General features: G+C 42.2%; 1 protein-coding gene across 4 annotated transcripts in view; it reads right to left on the bottom strand.

Annotated features, from left to right (window-relative positions):
- The window catches only part of FBN1 (fibrillin 1), a 257,163-nt gene extending 241,313 nt beyond the window's left edge, over positions 1 to 15,850 (bottom strand). Inside the window, exons 1-2 of one of the 4 annotated variants that reach the window (XM_020888719.2) lie at positions 15,704 to 15,850; positions 14,729 to 15,073 (exon numbers count right to left, since the gene is read on the bottom strand). In XM_020888719.2, coding sequence (XP_020744378.1) covers positions 14,729 to 14,892 — 164 coding nt within the window. In that variant the 5' untranslated portion in view covers positions 14,893 to 15,073; positions 15,704 to 15,850. Of the gene's footprint in view, positions 1 to 12,586; positions 13,020 to 14,728; positions 15,074 to 15,703 lie in introns of those variants that run through there. The other 3 variants (XM_070469331.1, XM_070469330.1, XM_070469329.1) reach the window with 3 other exon arrangements.
- Positions 15,851 to 16,712: the final 862 nt, after the last annotated feature.

The raw sequence follows: 16,712 nt of genomic DNA, 5'->3' as shown, positions 1-16,712 counted from the left end.
GAAAATGGCAACCCACTCCAGTACTCTTGCCTGGAGAATCCCACGGATGGAGGAGCCTGGTAGGTTACAGTCCCTGGGGTCGCAAAGAGTCGGACACGACTGAGCAACCTCACTTAACTTTAATCAAATTTATACAGTATTATCAAACATAAAAATAATATCAAGTACTGGATATTTGATATTATTTTCAATTAATGATAATTTGAAAATGATAGTAATATTGTGTTTGTTTCTTAAAGAGTCCTTATCATTTACAGATGCATATTGAACTGGTGACTAATTATTTTTCAGGGATTTACTTTAAAATAATCTGTGACAGGGAAGAGAAGTAGATACAATAAGAATGGCCATTCATTGATAACTACTGAAATTGGAGCTTCACTGTAGTATTCTAGTTTTGTATATATTTGAAATTTTCCATATTACAGGTTAGAAAACAACAACTTTGCAGCAGCATCTGGCCTAGATCTTCCTGTAGCCCTCCTCTTCTATACATCACAACACCACACTTCTGCTTTATTTTTTTCCCTTCATATAAGAACCATTTTTACCTGTTATTAACTCAACATTCTTGAGTGGGATGTGGACTACCAATAAAAGCCAACAACAGTCCAATTCCAACATGTTTACCATCTAAAGTAACAGGCAAGAACTAACCAAAATGCTTCTGTGAATCTCACATATGCAGCTACTCAATAAAGCTAAAGTTCAGAACAAATGATTTAATCACCCTTGTGAAAATCACAGCCCAGGGAGTGGGTTTTCTTGGGCACTGAACTACTTTCTGACATTATTCATTTTCATAAGGACACCACATATTTCTTTATGACAAAAACATAAATCCATAAGTTAACAAGAGTTTGAAGGAAAGGGGACTGATTTGCATCAGGTCCCTAAGAAGGCTGAATTTTGGCTTTTCACGAATGGAAGAATTCTTACAGTCATGAGAAATAGGAAGTGAAAAAAGTAAATAATTTAGTGAGGAAGGCTGATATGTTTCCTGATTCTTGATAGGTGACAATGTTTCAAGGAGAGGCCCAAATGCAAATAAGCACCTGGGTCAATCCAAGATTAAATTAGATCCTCTTATCTAGAATTCTGCCAAATGTTCACCAATATAATGTCAGAACTGTTGACCAAAAAAAAGAAGGAAAACCTGACTAAGATTCTTGAAAGTTTTTCAAAAGTTTAAAAATAAAAGATTATTTTTTTTATTTGAGGTTTATTTATTTCCTGGGAAATTAGCAGAGCAGACGAAGTAGCTGGTAGTTGTTTGTTTCTATATTTTTGCCTTTTTATTAACTTTGGTTGTGTGATTTATACCATGGGAATAAGATATTAGGTAATTTGAACATTTTTAATGACAAGCAGAAAAATAACTATTATCTGTTTAAACTATTCCTTATTTAAAGAAGTCTTATTTTTATAGGCTGTGAATGAATATAAAGCAACCACAATTTCTTAGAGTTTATTGCCAATCAGTTAACTAGAGGTTAATGTGTAAGGATGCAAGAGTATAAGAATTCTACCAAAGCTTTGCCTAAATTAAGATAAAGTATGTTTTGGCCCACTTTCCCAGATGTTCAATAGTTTAAGATCTCTTGAAAGCCAACTCTCGTTAAAATGTGAATCATTAAAGGAAAATGAAAAGACTACAAATATTTTAAATTTCCCAAAAGAAATAGGGCACAGAAGAAAAACGACAAATGAGAATCCCTTTGTACTGACTGAGCATTATGTTGCTGCAAGGCATGAAGCCCAAGGATGGGAACGCTCAGCTGGAAAGTGAAGGCAATGGCTCTTTTCAAGGGTGGACAATCTGAGTCAGTCCAGCCCCAGATCACGCAAGCAAGGCCTGTCCACAGGCATCCAGAGAGAAGAGCAACCACTGATGAAATGAGTCCTGGGATACGGGAATAATGTGGGAAGGAGAGGTTTCTTGGTCCAGAGCAGATGTGTTGTGTTTCTCATTCAGCATCTCTTCCTTCTTTTGCTACCGTAACTCCTCTTAGGAAAGAGGAAGCCATTCCACACCCCTCAGTCCTGGCCAGCCCACTTGCCCCATTTCTTCGGCCATAGTGATGGGCACATGACAGGAGGAGTGCCAGAGTTCTCTCTGAGATTTGATGTGTGGAAGTTGGGAAAGAGTTTCTCTCTTTACCTGTGAGATCATGAGATGAAAGGCAGTATGACTTGGAATTACCTACCAGTGGTCATCCTGTCTACCTGATCACAGCCAAACTCTTACTCACTCTGACAAGGCAATTAAAGCCCCTTTCCAAAATACCCAACAACCTCACCACAAACAGTCCCAACTCTCAGGGCATCTCTTTGCAATACTGCCAGTGAAAGTGGTTTTCAGACTAGTGCTTCCATTTCCTGAAATATAAATGCTTTTCACAAAGGTTCTTGGGGGGGTGGCGGGGAGAAGGTTCATCAGGAAGGAGACAAAGCCATTTGCCAGATCTGCCAGTAAAAAAGATGCAAACTTTTTGGGAGGAATTGGCAGGGGGTGGGGGACAATATTAATTATAAATAATCTGGGGAAGGGGAAATTGAAAAATAAAAATCCTATCTGCATTTCACCTTTAGGTATATATAACCAAATCTTCACAAACAAAATTAAGATTAAGATTATATACAAAATTAAGATTATAATTTTATAAATTCTGAAGTTCAAGTTTGCTTCCTATGTTTCTGAAAATACTTATTTCCAAGATGAGAAAGTGGAGACTTTGATAGCCAGATAGCAATGATTGTATACTATAGATAAATCCATCAGGCACTGTAATAGGAATTTGAAATGTATCCTCTCATTATGTCTTAGGTGACATAACTCAGAGAGGTGAATATTACAACCTCATTTTACAAGGGAGGAAACTGAGGCTCAGCCAGGTCAAGTCACTTGTCTGAGATTCCTGCCTAGTAGATGATGGAGCCAGACTCTGACCCCAGGCATGTCTGTATCCACACTTCCAAGCCTCCCTGAAAACACAGCCAACGGTTATTAGAGTTCATTGAAAATGACTCCTTGGTCCTTCAAATATAATCCCACAAGCAATACCACTCTACCCAGCTACCCACAACCAGGCTCAAATAGGAAACAGTGTGAGGTAATTATAACGTATACCCCAGCCGCTAGCTCTGGGTTTTTATGACTGAACTGCCAAATCACTCCTAGCCAACTCTTCAGGAAATGTGCAGACACTTTCTCAGATTCCAGCTAAAACATCAACTATGTGGCCCTGGGGAGTACAGAGCTCACAGGGTGGTAATGGGATATAAAATTTGCAAACTTGAGGTCAGTGGCCTCAACTCTGGAGTGCGAGGCAGCAGTAGTCCATGAAAGATTAAAAACTAGGTGTCGACTTGAAGGTTGCATCTCAAGTCCTTCCCTGAAAGGTACTTGTTCATGTCGCCTTGGACATTAACCCCAACAGTAAAGGGAGTAATATAGCTCACATGTAGTTCTGCCTAGAATCACTGGAAGAAGATAATAGTATCCACAGGCTTGAGACAGGGTGTTCATTCTGAGAATTCAGCATTAGGTCCAATTCAAACACAGCTGATGCTCAATAAATCGTTGTCACTTGGAGTAGGCAAGTGTTCTACAAAATTGGTGGGATAGATGATACAGAAGAATTTAAGATTGTTTTTTCTTCTTCACAGGCACACTTATTTCATGGAATCTAAATGTATAAATTGGTAGTCTAGATAGTTGAATCAAGATAAGTTACAAGTTACAAGATAAGAGTATGAGCTTATAGACCTAGAATTGCCAGGGTTAATCCGAGGGCTAATTGCTAATTAGCAGTGTGAGTGTGGGGATGGGGGGATTACACCCACAAGACTCCCAGAGGAGCCTCCCATTTCTCTTTCTCCCACCCCCTTACTAGCAACCACCTCCCTTAAATAGCCCCACCCCACTCAACACCACCTAATCTGGAGGCTTTCACTGACAGCAGGGTGGGACTGGGAGCTAAAACCCTAGTGTCCAGCCTGCCATCAAGGCTGCCCACAGAGAAACTGATCACACTGCCTGAGGCCAAATAAACAAGAACAGGAAAAATGTCCATGCCCACGCGATGCAGGAAGTTTGCTTATGTGCAGTACAGTTGAGGACTTACAGATAACAGTCACCCTCTCTAGGGTATGAAGACAAACAAGAAACAAACTCCTACCCAACAATGTCACTTTTCATTTGCGTGTACTCAGTCGTGTCCGACTCTCTGAAACTCCATGGGCTGTAACCCGTCAGGCTCCTCTGTCCATGGGATTTTACAGGTGAGAATATTGAAGTGGGTTGTCATTCCCTTCTTCATGGGATCTTCCCAACCCAGAAATCAAACCCAAGTCTCCTGCATCTCCTGCATTGGCAGGAGGATTCTTTACCACTTGCACCATCTGGGAAGCCCAACAACATACTTCTACTTAAATCCCTTTTTGCTACGGTGTGACTCAGCTTCCATACCTATGAAGTTAAGACGAAAACATTAGTACCCTGAACACTTTTAATGAACCTTCTCTGGGCATCAGTTTAAGCATCTATACATTTCTAAAGTTGGTCCCACTATAAATATTCTGTAATGTTTTTGTGAAGGTGGATGGCCTGACAATGGAGGAAAATCTGAGTCATGAAAAAAAAAATTCTACAAAGAAGAGCCTTTAAAAGCTACTCAGAGAAGGTACCAACCTATTAGGGTCTGATTATATGATATTATAAATTAGCAGTGAATGGGTAGCAGAAATGGCAGACAATGAACCATTATCCATGAGGCAAGGGGGAAGAACCGAGCAACATGGCACCATATATAAAGGTTCATAATAAATGATGGATTAACCTGTTTTTCCACTACATTCCTTTGAATGTTTTTACAGGAATGTTTTCTGACATCCAAGTGTCTTTCTTTCATGTCCTGACTCCCCTCCAAAAGCCCTCAGTCTCCTGAAGAGCCTGGTACCAGTGTTGCCAGGAGTCGTCATCAGGATCTGTTAGCCGCCGGCACCTGCTCTGTCTAGCCCAGATCCACTGGCTGATGGAACGCCACTACACTACAGAACTTCCTCTGAACTCTCTCCTCTGGCCTCCCTCAATCCTGCTCCTTCCCTCTCCTAACAAAACATTATCCCTGGTTTTCTTTTTGAACACCCCAAGACCCTCAAGTAAAAAATGAACATTTTATTAAGAATTTCTTTTTCTTAATGTTTTAGCCCTTATTTGATCTTTATCATCCCTATTTTATTGGTAGCTCAGCTTACAAAGTTATAAGAAAAAGATGAGATGACAATGAAAAAGGAAAAGGTAGGCAGAAATTATGATGAGAAAGAAGGCAAAGAGGAAGAGGACGGAGGCAAAGGGGAAGAAACAGAAAAACAAAACAAAAACCTGTTTGTCTCTGGAATACATTTCTTTATTAACAGAGATATTACTATGCTTCAGTTCAAAACCGTGAACTTGACAGCAGACATAATGCGCCCATAGGGCCGACATAAATCCTATGTCCCAACACCAACATCACAGAATGGTTGTACTATATTTGGACTTAGATGTGTTTGGATACTTATATTTGAATGTAAGTATGACTGATGGTCTAGGAATTCACAACCCTTCAAAACCCTGAACCAAATCACTTGTCTAATGGAGCAGTTCCCCCACTCTGGGCCTGCTTGCCGTCTGGAATACATCTTTGGCTGGGAATGGTAGAGATAGTGAATTTTCCTCTCTCCCTTCCCCTCAGAGGGGACTGAATAAATAGACTCAGTGATAACTTCAGCAACAACAACAAAAAAAAGCCACTTGAGAAAGTAGTAAAGTCACAGGAACTTAGGACCAGGGTTTGATATAATAGAGTTTTGGATCCATAATCCAAACTTGACTGTATTCCTAATCCAATTTTAATCTATGAACAATGTAGCTATTCCATTAATGCAAAAAAAAAAATAAAAGAGTTCAGCTCACTATCATATCAGTTCTATTGACAACTGTACATCTATTTTTATTTATTAATTATAATCCCAGATTTTTTTTAAAAAGTGTTTCTGAGGTGACTAACACCAACAGATACACAAAAGGGGGCTATTAGCAGAAATTTAAAGTATAATTCCATATAGAAGGAAGATAAAACATATCAGATACCTAAATTAACAAAATTAAGTGATTCTGCATTAAATTTATCCTTGAGTTTCTTAGAGGCTAAAGGAAATGGGGTGGGGAGGGGGAGTTAGGAGTTTCATAACTTGCCAGATTTTTAGGAACTATGGTCTTATTCCTGGGATTTGCAAATTCTTTAAATGTGGAACTGTAGCCAAAATAAGAGCAAAGCCCTTAACATTAATCTAAAAGATCACAGAGATACATTATTTATGTAGAATTCTGAGGTCGCAGCAAGCAAAATACAATGAAGCAACTATGATGAGAAACTAAGTCAATCAGAGTAGATCAAGTTAGAATTGAAACATCTGATTAGACTTCTCACAAACCTGCTGCCTCACTGTGGTAGCTATTCTCCAAAGATTTTGCCCCTTAATTCCTCCTCTCCCTGTAGACACAGGCTGCCCCTCACCTCCATCAAGAGGCAGAGCTTATTAGTTCACACCCTTGAATCCGAGCAAGGTCTGTGACTTGCATGGAATTTCAGACAAGACTGTCTGAAGAAAGTCTGGTAGCTTCCACTTTTGTTTTCTTGGTATCCTCAGCTGCCTTGTACAAAGTCTGGCGATGCTGCTGGATGGTCCACGGGGAAAGGGAGACAATCTTAGACTATATGGAGGAGAACCAAGAAACCCAGCCAACCCTGATAACATATGAACTCATTCAGGCCCTTCCAGCCAGCTTTTAGCCATTCATCTCAGTCTGTGGTCAACTGGTGGGGTTAAAACATGTGACCAGAGATGAAGAGGCTATTGTTCACCATCCAGCCCCGACAGACACTTAACCTGAACAAAATCTGGTAGCTGCACCTGGGGCTCAGTTTCCCCATTTGCAAAAACACACTCAGTGGCCTATCCCCAGAGGCTGGCCCAGGCAGGAGATCACATAGGAGAGAGCTTTGAAATCTGGAAGGCTCCCAGCAGAGCCAGACAAGTGGCTCTTTGCTTCTTTTATCCCTTCCTCTGTCCATCCATTTAGCTCAACCACACCAAAGTAAACAGGACTGCAGGCACCAGTCTACGATCACAGAACCAGAAACACACGTGGAGAAGTCATCTTACTCATTTCAGACCCAACAGACATTGTGGGAAGCAGAGACAAGACTCCCCACTGCGTCCTGTCCAAATTCCTGGCCTGCAGGATCATAAGAAATAATAAAATTGTTGTTGTTTTAAGCCACTAAGTTTGGGTAATTGGTTACGTAGCAATAAGATAACCAAAACACAAATAAAATAGCTTATTTCCTTATAGTAAAGAGACTAGGAATAACTCTCTCTTTAGTTTCTCATTAATAATGTTATAATGTTTTTACATGTAATAAGTTTCAGTGTACATGGAGGTACATGTACATTGGAAGCTTCCTTGCCTTTGCCTCTCATAACCAAATGGTCAAGTACTGCTCAGGTTGCCACTTGAGCCTCCTCATCACCACCACATCTCCCCCACCACTGTTGCTCTGACCATCATGCACTCTAACCATGATTCCTATATTAGCTTCCCAAGTCTCCTTGCCTCTAGTCTCCTTACTTGCTATATCATATACCTTTTACACCTCGACCAGAGTGGCCAAGATCTGATCACATTCCCATCTTAGAATCTTGTATTATGTCGCCATCCTCCGCTTTCACAACACTTTCACAACAGTATAACATCACGCATCCTGTGGTCCCTCTCCCACCCTGGCCTACAGACAGACATACGTGGTGGCACCCCACACTTCCAGGGGGCTCTCCTTTCATAGGCTACACTAAGAACCGTGCCCGCAAAGCCATGCAGCGCAGACCCTGAGTCACGAGGGCAAACCCTGCCCATTGTACTCAGATGTCCCTCAATCACCAGAACATTATATACTGTTTCATGCCTTTTTCACTCAAATGTTTCCTTATTTCTCTCCTGTACTTCCACCAAGCTCTAATATATACATAATTTACCTTACCCAGTCAATTAGTCGATTAAAGTTGGTCAACCATTCAAAAATTGCCTAATGCATACTTAGTATGTGCCCAGTTTCTAGATATCCCTAGTGATAAACAAAAACTCAGCCTTCAATAAGTTCTCTGTCCTACTAAGGACTCATTTATCACACAGACCAGAGGTTAGCAAACTTTTTCTGTAAAGGGCGAAATAGCAAATAATTCTGTTTTGCCAAGCCCTACTATCTTTATCACAACTACTCTTCCTCTGCCAGTAAGTGTGAAAGCAGACATAGATTAACACATAAATAAATGGGCATGGCTGTGTTCAACACAATTTTATTTACAAAACAAGCAGCGTGTTCCATCGTTTGCTGGTTCCTGACAGTTATCCACTGCCAAATCATTTCTGAATAAACCCATTCCCACAACGATACCTCGCTTGTCATGGGAGTGTGTCTGCCTTCAATAAACGCTGAGCCTTTCTCCACAGCAATGGCAGAAGATTCTTGGGAAATGAAGGTATCACGAATGTGGAAGAAAGGAAGAAACTTATCAGGTATAGGGTTTACTATAATTGAGAGTCATCAAAATACAATGGTTAAGGAGCACTGACTAGGAAGCCAGATTTCCCAGCTCCATCTCTTAATAGTTTATGTCCCTGAAGGAATAACTAAAATCACTGAAAAACTGTATCCCTCAGTTTCCTCATCTGTTAAATGGGCAAGAATGTATAACCTTTCTCATAAAGGATCTGTGTATTAAATGAGTAATACATGAATAATGCAATAGTGAACGATATACCAGAGCTTGCTATTCCTTTTTTGTTGTTGTTGTGATTTGTTGCAATTGCATTATTGTTGCAATTTAATGTAAAAAATTACACTATGTTAATGACTCTGAGCTTACAGGCAACCAAGGTGAAAAATGAAAGAATGAAATAACTCATCATATGGATGAAAACTTAAGAGAGATACCAGTTTCCCCTGGAAAGAGAAACACCTTGTGCAACTCTATCCAGAGAGAAGTTTCTCACATGGGACATGAGAGCAAGAGATTCTGAATGACATAACGAGGAATGTCTCCAGTTCAGAACCGTGGGCAATGCAGATGAAGGATGCCTGTGATGGTTACCTGACATCCTCAATAAAAATTCAAGATATAATACTAAAATGCATGTGCTATCCAGAGAATCCACAGTTCAGACATGCTATAAGTCCCTCTGTGTTTTATTAGTCTTTGCAGAAATATCAAAGCTTCCTGTTTGACAAAATATTATATTACTACATTATTAATTATACCTGGGATTTGTGAACTAGCATGAAGGAATATTAGGAATTTTAAGTGGAATTTTACCAATGTCTTAGTTCTGCATTTTTGTGCAGAGGAATGAAAACCAAAACCATAACTAAAATTAATGGAGAAAGAAAATTTAATATTAAGAATTTGTCTTTAAAACTTAACCTCTGCATACCTCAGCTCTCACAGCTGAAGAGGGAAGGTAATGAAAGGGCTCACCCTATACGATGGGATGAGCACTGAATGTGCTGTCATATGCAGAACACTGAGAACCGTGCCTGGCACATAAAAGTCATCTTAACATCACTACCACTGCTACAGATGTTATTATTATTTACTTTTACTTACTCCTAGACCCCATGCCCTTTCCTGCTTTTCTGTTGTCTCCCAATTTTTTTAATGCATCTTATTCTCCTAGGAAATATCCAACCCCTCCAGGCTGTGGGCAGTATGTCTCTAGCATTCCACAAAGCTAAATTCAAGGTAGCATTCGATCAAGGCTTCTTGAATTAATGAACTTTTTCAATCCCAGCTTCAACAAGTTAATGTTAAAATGCTCATTTCTTGCCACTGATGATTTTACAATCTAATGGGAAAGTCAAGCTTAACAAACTTAAAATATTAAAACTCCCATGTGTCTGCCATATAACTCAGCCCTCATAAGATTTTCTATTTCAGCTTTCTTTAAAACTTTCATGAAACAAAATCCTGTTTCTAGAATAGGCCTATTTGTTGGGTTTCTAGACACAAAGAAATTGTTAATACAGTTTATTTCTATTTTAAGAAAACATCTTATTTTCACCTTGGAAATTAAGGCTAAAATTCACAAATTGGTTAGGCTTATTGTTTGGTTTATTGTAGGAAAAAGCAAACAAATTATGTCTGAGTATCCTAATACCATTTATGTCTCAAATGTTACAAAATGAATCCCATAAATAAATACTTTGTCTCATGTCTTGTTTAAAAATGTGGAATTACTAAAACCTTTTACTTAAAAAATCTCTTTTTTTCATGGTGTTGCAATACTTTAGCTTAATCTATTCAATAAATGAAAAGACAAACCATACCACTGCAGGATTTTTGCCTCATATTTAATTATTAGGCTATCTGACTTTGGATGAAGCCTTAAAGTCCCCTTTATAAAGTAAAATGGACTTTATGAAGTCTGCAGAAATTTTTCTGTGTGCCCTGTTAAAGTTCTTTATTTTAATAACAGATTTCTGTGTAATTAATCCCTCAGAGTTTGCCATCACATAATCTATCCTGTGTATGAACGGTTCCACGTGTTTTTTTTTTTTTTTTTTTTGGTAATAAGACTCCTGAAAAAAAAAATAAACAAATAAACAAAGACCAAAGGAATCAGGCACAAGGGGACAAATTGTGTGAAATACAACCAGTCTTATATACTTATAAACCAGGCAATACGGATAAAAGTGCAACAATCCATCTTATCAGATTTGGGAAGAGGGGGTTTCACTCTCAAGAATTTTTCCCTTTGATGGGAAACTGTAATATTTCCTTATCTGGGAGCTAAAGCAACAAGGCAAACATAAATGGTGCATAACTTTACTGCTATTCAAGTAGAGCTATGTGTTTTTAAAATTAAATTGTCTCACACACTTTTTGTCTAATCACAGAAGTTAAGAATTTAGCTGAGAAAATTCTTGTGACCTGAAATTCAAACGATAAAGCTAGGATTTTATTATGTCTCATAAAGTCATTTCACACATGTTAAGCGGTGCCCAGGCAAACAAAAATTATTATACATTTATTACTTGAAAACGTTTTTAAAACTTGCAAAATCCTCATTTCAAAATAGAGAGAAATGCAATTTTTGCAGAGTGAATAGGGACCACACTCATTCCATAAAAAAAAAAAAAAAAAAGGATTTCCTGTAAAAACAGAAATTGGCGATTTACTCTAAGAAAACACAGTGAAAGCTGGGAAGAAACTTGAGGATGCTTAAATTTCCACTGTGGAACAACTTCTGCTGCCCAGTGGGAAGAGAGGGGAAAAAAAAAAAAAACACCTGCAACAGGATGGGAGGAGAGAAGGACAAGCTAGGACTACACACCCAAAGAGGGGAGAACCATGCAGGTCCCTAGACAGGGACTCAAGGGAGCTGACAGGAAAGACTACATATCCCAAGAAGAATACCCAGGCAAATTCTGCAGCTACCTGTCACATCAGAGCAAGTCAAGAAGACAGTAACTTGTAGGAGAGCCCAGACCAATGGGTGGCAGACACTGATGGGCTTAAAGCACCTTTTAAATAGAGGAAATATTAGTGAGGTGCTGAAAGTTGCTGCCACCAACTGGGCATCAGGCAGACTTGGGGATTTCAGATCACTTTCATTTCATAAACTGTACATCAAAATGGCAAACAGGTTTCACTGTAGCCAAAGAGGTTGATTTTGAAGCTGCTAATATTTTAACTAGTCAAAATAGGAGTTTTAAGCAATAACTGGAAAAATGGAACACACAACTGCTCTTCCTGATGATGTATACAGCATGGTGTGGTTAAAGACTTATTCATGTGAGATTGTAATAGCAATAAGCAGAGAGAATACATTTTAAAAGCTATTCAAATTTAACAGAGTCGGCATTCATTTCAAGCCTATGGGAAGACCTTTGACAAACAGCAATTATATTTTCCTTCATCAGTTTATACTACACATAAATGTTCACATGGACACCAATATGCAGGTAGAAGAATGTCGGTAATAGCAAAAACTTTAATGTAATCTAAAGAGCCATCATCAGGAAACGGTTTCAGCCATATTATGGGATTGTGTATGCCAAGAGAACACCTGAGGTAGATCCCTATGGAACACCTGAGGTAGATCCCTATGAGTTGATAGAAGGATGTAGTAAAGATTTATAAAAGTAAGACAGGTTGGGAACAGTATGTATAGTACATTCCAGACATTAAAAAGGATATACACACATATCTGAGTTTATATATATAGAATATATATATTTGTACATGTATTATACTATTTCTAGAAAAATACATAAGAAAACAGTCTCTGAGTGGTAGGTGGGAAATATCTTTATTGTATATCCTTTCAAAGTTTAATTTTTTACCTCGAATATGTATATATATAATGCATACATTATATGCATATAACATTATAGATAACATAAGACTTATCAAAATAAAAACCTTTATATTATAAAGGTTCATTATTATAGTATATTAATATATAGTTATGCTACAAAGGTTAATTATAATTATTTGCTAAATTTTTCATATGTATGCAAAATCTCATAGATAACATGAGAATTAGAAATGTTCATAATTACTGATCTATTAACACCATGCTTTGGGGAAGACTTTCTGAATAGTTTGCAATAGAATTACGTCCCCATTAGCAACTACGTACCAACTAAACATAGAGTGTTTCTTTGTAAACTTTAAAAAAATGTAAAACTGAAAAGAACTAAGTGTTGGTGTGAGTAAAAGCATGGACATCCTGCGAAGCAACAGAGCAAGGCTTAGTTTCTGTTTTCACATGGAGTCTGTCTCCCGAGGAAACAGGCTGGCTGGTGATAGCACAGAGATGAGACAAATGTCTGGCCAGGCCTGAAGTCTCCCTGCAGACCTCCATCCACAGAATTAAACCCCCTACTTCCCGTCTCTCCCTAGGAGCAACGCTGTCAAGCTTAGTGTCTAAGATAATATATATATATATAGCAGAAATATATTTTTTGAAAGAAAAATGCTAGACTAAATCAGGTCCTTTCGAGAATGGATGAAAATCAGAGTTTCAGTCCATTTATCGAAATTGCCATGGGCCGTGCACACAGGGTAAAAAATGTCTGCTGTCTGACCAGTATCAGGCTTAATATGATAAGCAAATTTCCTTTCCAACACTTGTTGGAATCCTTGATTTATTTTCCACGAAGACCAAGATGGAACTAAGTTAATCGTAACTGTTTCCTAGGGTCAGAAAATCCTGCATATTTCACCAAGGTCTAAGTGCTTAGCTCTGACCATTGTGTTGCCCCAGATCCAGACCAGCACTCAAAAACTCATCTGTTCAGTTTACTGGACTTTTTTCTTTCTGTACCTGGGCCATACAGACACAAATTTCACTACATATATATAATTAAAACAACCCATAACAAAAAAGAATATGTGAAATATTCAGCCACATATCCAAGTGGACACCATCATTTGCTCACTCAGGGCCAAACTACACAACTACTCAAAAAAGAACAACAATGCTCCATCGTGACTTAAATGGGAAGGAAATCTAAAAAAGAATGGATATATGTATACGCATAACTGATTCACCTTACTGTACGACAGAACTGACATGACATTGTAAAGCGACTATACCTCATTTAAACAATTTTAAAATTTTAAAAATATTTAAAAGAGCAACAAGTTAATAGAAACCTCTGTGTATTTACTCTCTGGTTTCATTACAGAAGCCTCCAAAGAGACAAAATGGGTCATTTACAATCCATCCTGCTGCTTCTATGGAGGCTTGAATTTAAACAGTCTCAGAGATTCTGCTCTTTCAATCTGAACAATTTTATGGGAAGGGCACTCCCACCCTTCTTTGATTCAGGAAACTGACAATATTTATGCAGTCAACCTGCCTAATTTAAATACTTCCTGTTGAAACACTGTAATAGGGGCATAGGAGACTGGGGAAATCGTCAACTACATGTGTGTAACACATACACACACACACGACAGTGTTTTTAACACTCATTCAAAGCCTGCCGCAGCAGCATGACTGCCCCCATCAAATGAGGAGCTTCTTAAAACCGCAAAACAAGTTCTCAGAAACACTTGCCCTGCTCCGCTTTCAGTGTAGACATCTAAAGGAAAAACTCAGTCCCTAATTTTAATAAGCGCAATTTCAAGGAGAACCAACTATTAGCTATGTGTCTCCTCTAAATGTCTGTCCTTGGAATCCCTTTCTTTCCCTGCTCCCCTACAAACAGAGCATCTACTAAGATGCCCACCATGCAATTGCTTTCCCTACACACAACCGGAATTGGTTTGAAGGGAAAGGATGGGCTGCCCCTCTTCTCAGTCGCAGCTCCTCCCCTTCTTCCTCAAAGAACCCTCCTCGCCTCCCCAAATCAGCCTCGACAATGGCCCAAGATTCCTTTTAGCCGTGACCTCTACTCTGGGGCAGAAATCCATAAAGAGTAGAAGCAAGGTGGTTTGGCCAAGAACTGCAGCGAGGACTGGGTAACCCTTGCATCTCTAAGGTGTTCCCAGGAAGTCTTATCAAGGATCCTGCTACTGTCCAGAATGGACTCTGTCAGTTCCTCTGGATCCTGACACTCGGGAAAAGAGGGAGGGGACACCCCCACCAAAGCAGCTGGCCCAATCCATTTACCCTTTAAGCGCGTCGTGTCCTCCGCCGCCTCTTCTCTTGGCCCGGTTAGCTCTGGTTTCCTTCACGTTCCCAGCCTCCAAATTGGTATCCGCCCCATGGCTCGTGTAGGACGCTAAGAGCACGGTAAATCCCAGGGCGACCTCCAGCAGCCCCCCTCGCCGCATGATGCCGCGCGGCCGCCGGCTCCCGCCGCCTCTCGCCGCGCCCCGGGCTCTGTCCGCGGCCGCCGCTGCGCCCTGGAGCGCGCCGCGCCGCCGGGGTCCTGCTCTCCCGCCGCCCGTCCCCCGGGCCGGGCTCCTCCCGCCTTCTCCAGGCGCTGCTCCCACTTCAGGCGGCCCCTGCCAGCTGCAACAGACAAATCGCCGAGGCGGGGGGAGACATTCAGGGCATCAGGATGCTGAAGCCTCAGGGTCCCCATTCCCGAGCCCAACCCGCGCACCGCCTGCGCGTGGCGCAGTTACTTTGGGTAAGTGAAGACTGTTTGGTCCACAGCTGGCTGAAAAGCCCAGGCCCCCGGCGGCATCGGCTCCAGCTAACCCCTTGGCCTCCCGGGCGCCGCCTGAAAAAGGCGCTGCAAAAGTCCCCATGTCCTGAGCGGATCTAAACCCTGGGACGAGCTCGCTGGGTGTATTTTTTACTAGCACGAACTGCGCGCAATGCGCGCTCTGACGCCCCAGCTCCCCAGTCTGTCCTCTCCGCCAAGCCGCTGGGCTGGAAGCCCGCCGCGCCATCCCCGGCCGGCTCCGGGCACTGCCACCACCCCTCAGCATCTGACGCCGAGCCCGGCACCAGGAGCCCCGGGCCAGGAAGCTGTCAGGCAGGGGAGGGCCAGCGCCAGCGCTGGACGTTCCGGGACAGCCCCTCACCCCAGTCCCTGTCTCTGCCCTCGGCGCGGCGCAAACGCAAAAGCCTCCGTGGCTGGAGCCCCAGCCGCGGCGGCCGCCCGATCCCTATGGGGACCCTGGCTGCACCCACTGGAGAAGCGGCGGATCCGGCTCCCTGGGCGGCTGCGGCGGCTGTTCCTCGGTCTTGGCCGCGGCAGCCGCTGCCCCGCTCCGCCCGCAGCTGTCCCAGCTGTGGCCGCCTGTCTGCCTGCGGCACCCACAGTCTCTGCCGCCGCTCCTGCGGCCCCCTCCTTTCCCCACCTCTTCAAGTATCGTCTGCGCAGCGGTTTCTCGCGAGAGAAATACTTTTTTAAAAAAAAAGAAAGAAAAAGAAAATGACACCCCCTCCTACATCCCCCTCATCACCACCCCACCCCTCGGCCCCATCCATCCTCCCTTTCCACTCCCCTTTGCCAGCCACCGCCTCGGCGCGGGGGCCTCTCTCGCCCGCAGGATTGGCGCAATGGGAGGAGGCAGAGGTGATCCGGTCCTGCCCAGCCTGGGATTTTGCGTTTTGGGGTGAGGAGTTAAGGGGACGGGAAGAAGCAGAGTAGCGGTTTCACCCGCTCCGCGGCTGGGAGATCTAGACCCGAGATTAGCCTCTCCCGTGATCCGGGAAGCCCGGCCGGCGCGTGAAGCTGTGCCACCTGTACCAAGAATGCGCGCTGGAGAGGGCGGCTCGGAGGCCCCAGCGCGAAAGGAGACGCATCTCGGGCTCCCCGGTGGCCGCCTCACTGCGCTTCTGGGGCCGGCACCGAGCTGAGGCCGGACGCTGGGGCCGGGCGAGTCAGGGGGCCCCCCGCTGTGGGGCAGGGGCTGATGTGCAGGCGAGGGAGGAGGCATGGTGCTGAGCTTCAGTCCAAGTCACCCAGGCTGAACCCAAGATGCCTCAAGAGTCTGAGTGGGATTCCGACCCAGAGGCCTGTGAATGTTGGAACCTGGGATTTGGGGTGAAGGCAGTGAAGGGACGGTCCTCGGGCCCAGCCCACAACTAATCCTAGTCTTCTCGTGGAGGACCCTCTTGCGCCTCCCCAGACATTCCTATTCTCTCTCTCTCATATACATGCAAACACACACACACCTGCCTCTCCAGGATAAAC

The sequence above is a fragment of the Odocoileus virginianus genome, chromosome 6, assembly GCF_023699985.2.
Source record: "Odocoileus virginianus isolate 20LAN1187 ecotype Illinois chromosome 6, Ovbor_1.2, whole genome shotgun sequence".
In the NCBI taxonomy this organism is placed as follows: Eukaryota; Metazoa; Chordata; class Mammalia; order Artiodactyla; family Cervidae; genus Odocoileus; species Odocoileus virginianus.
This window is presented reverse-complemented; position numbering and strand designations above follow the sequence as displayed.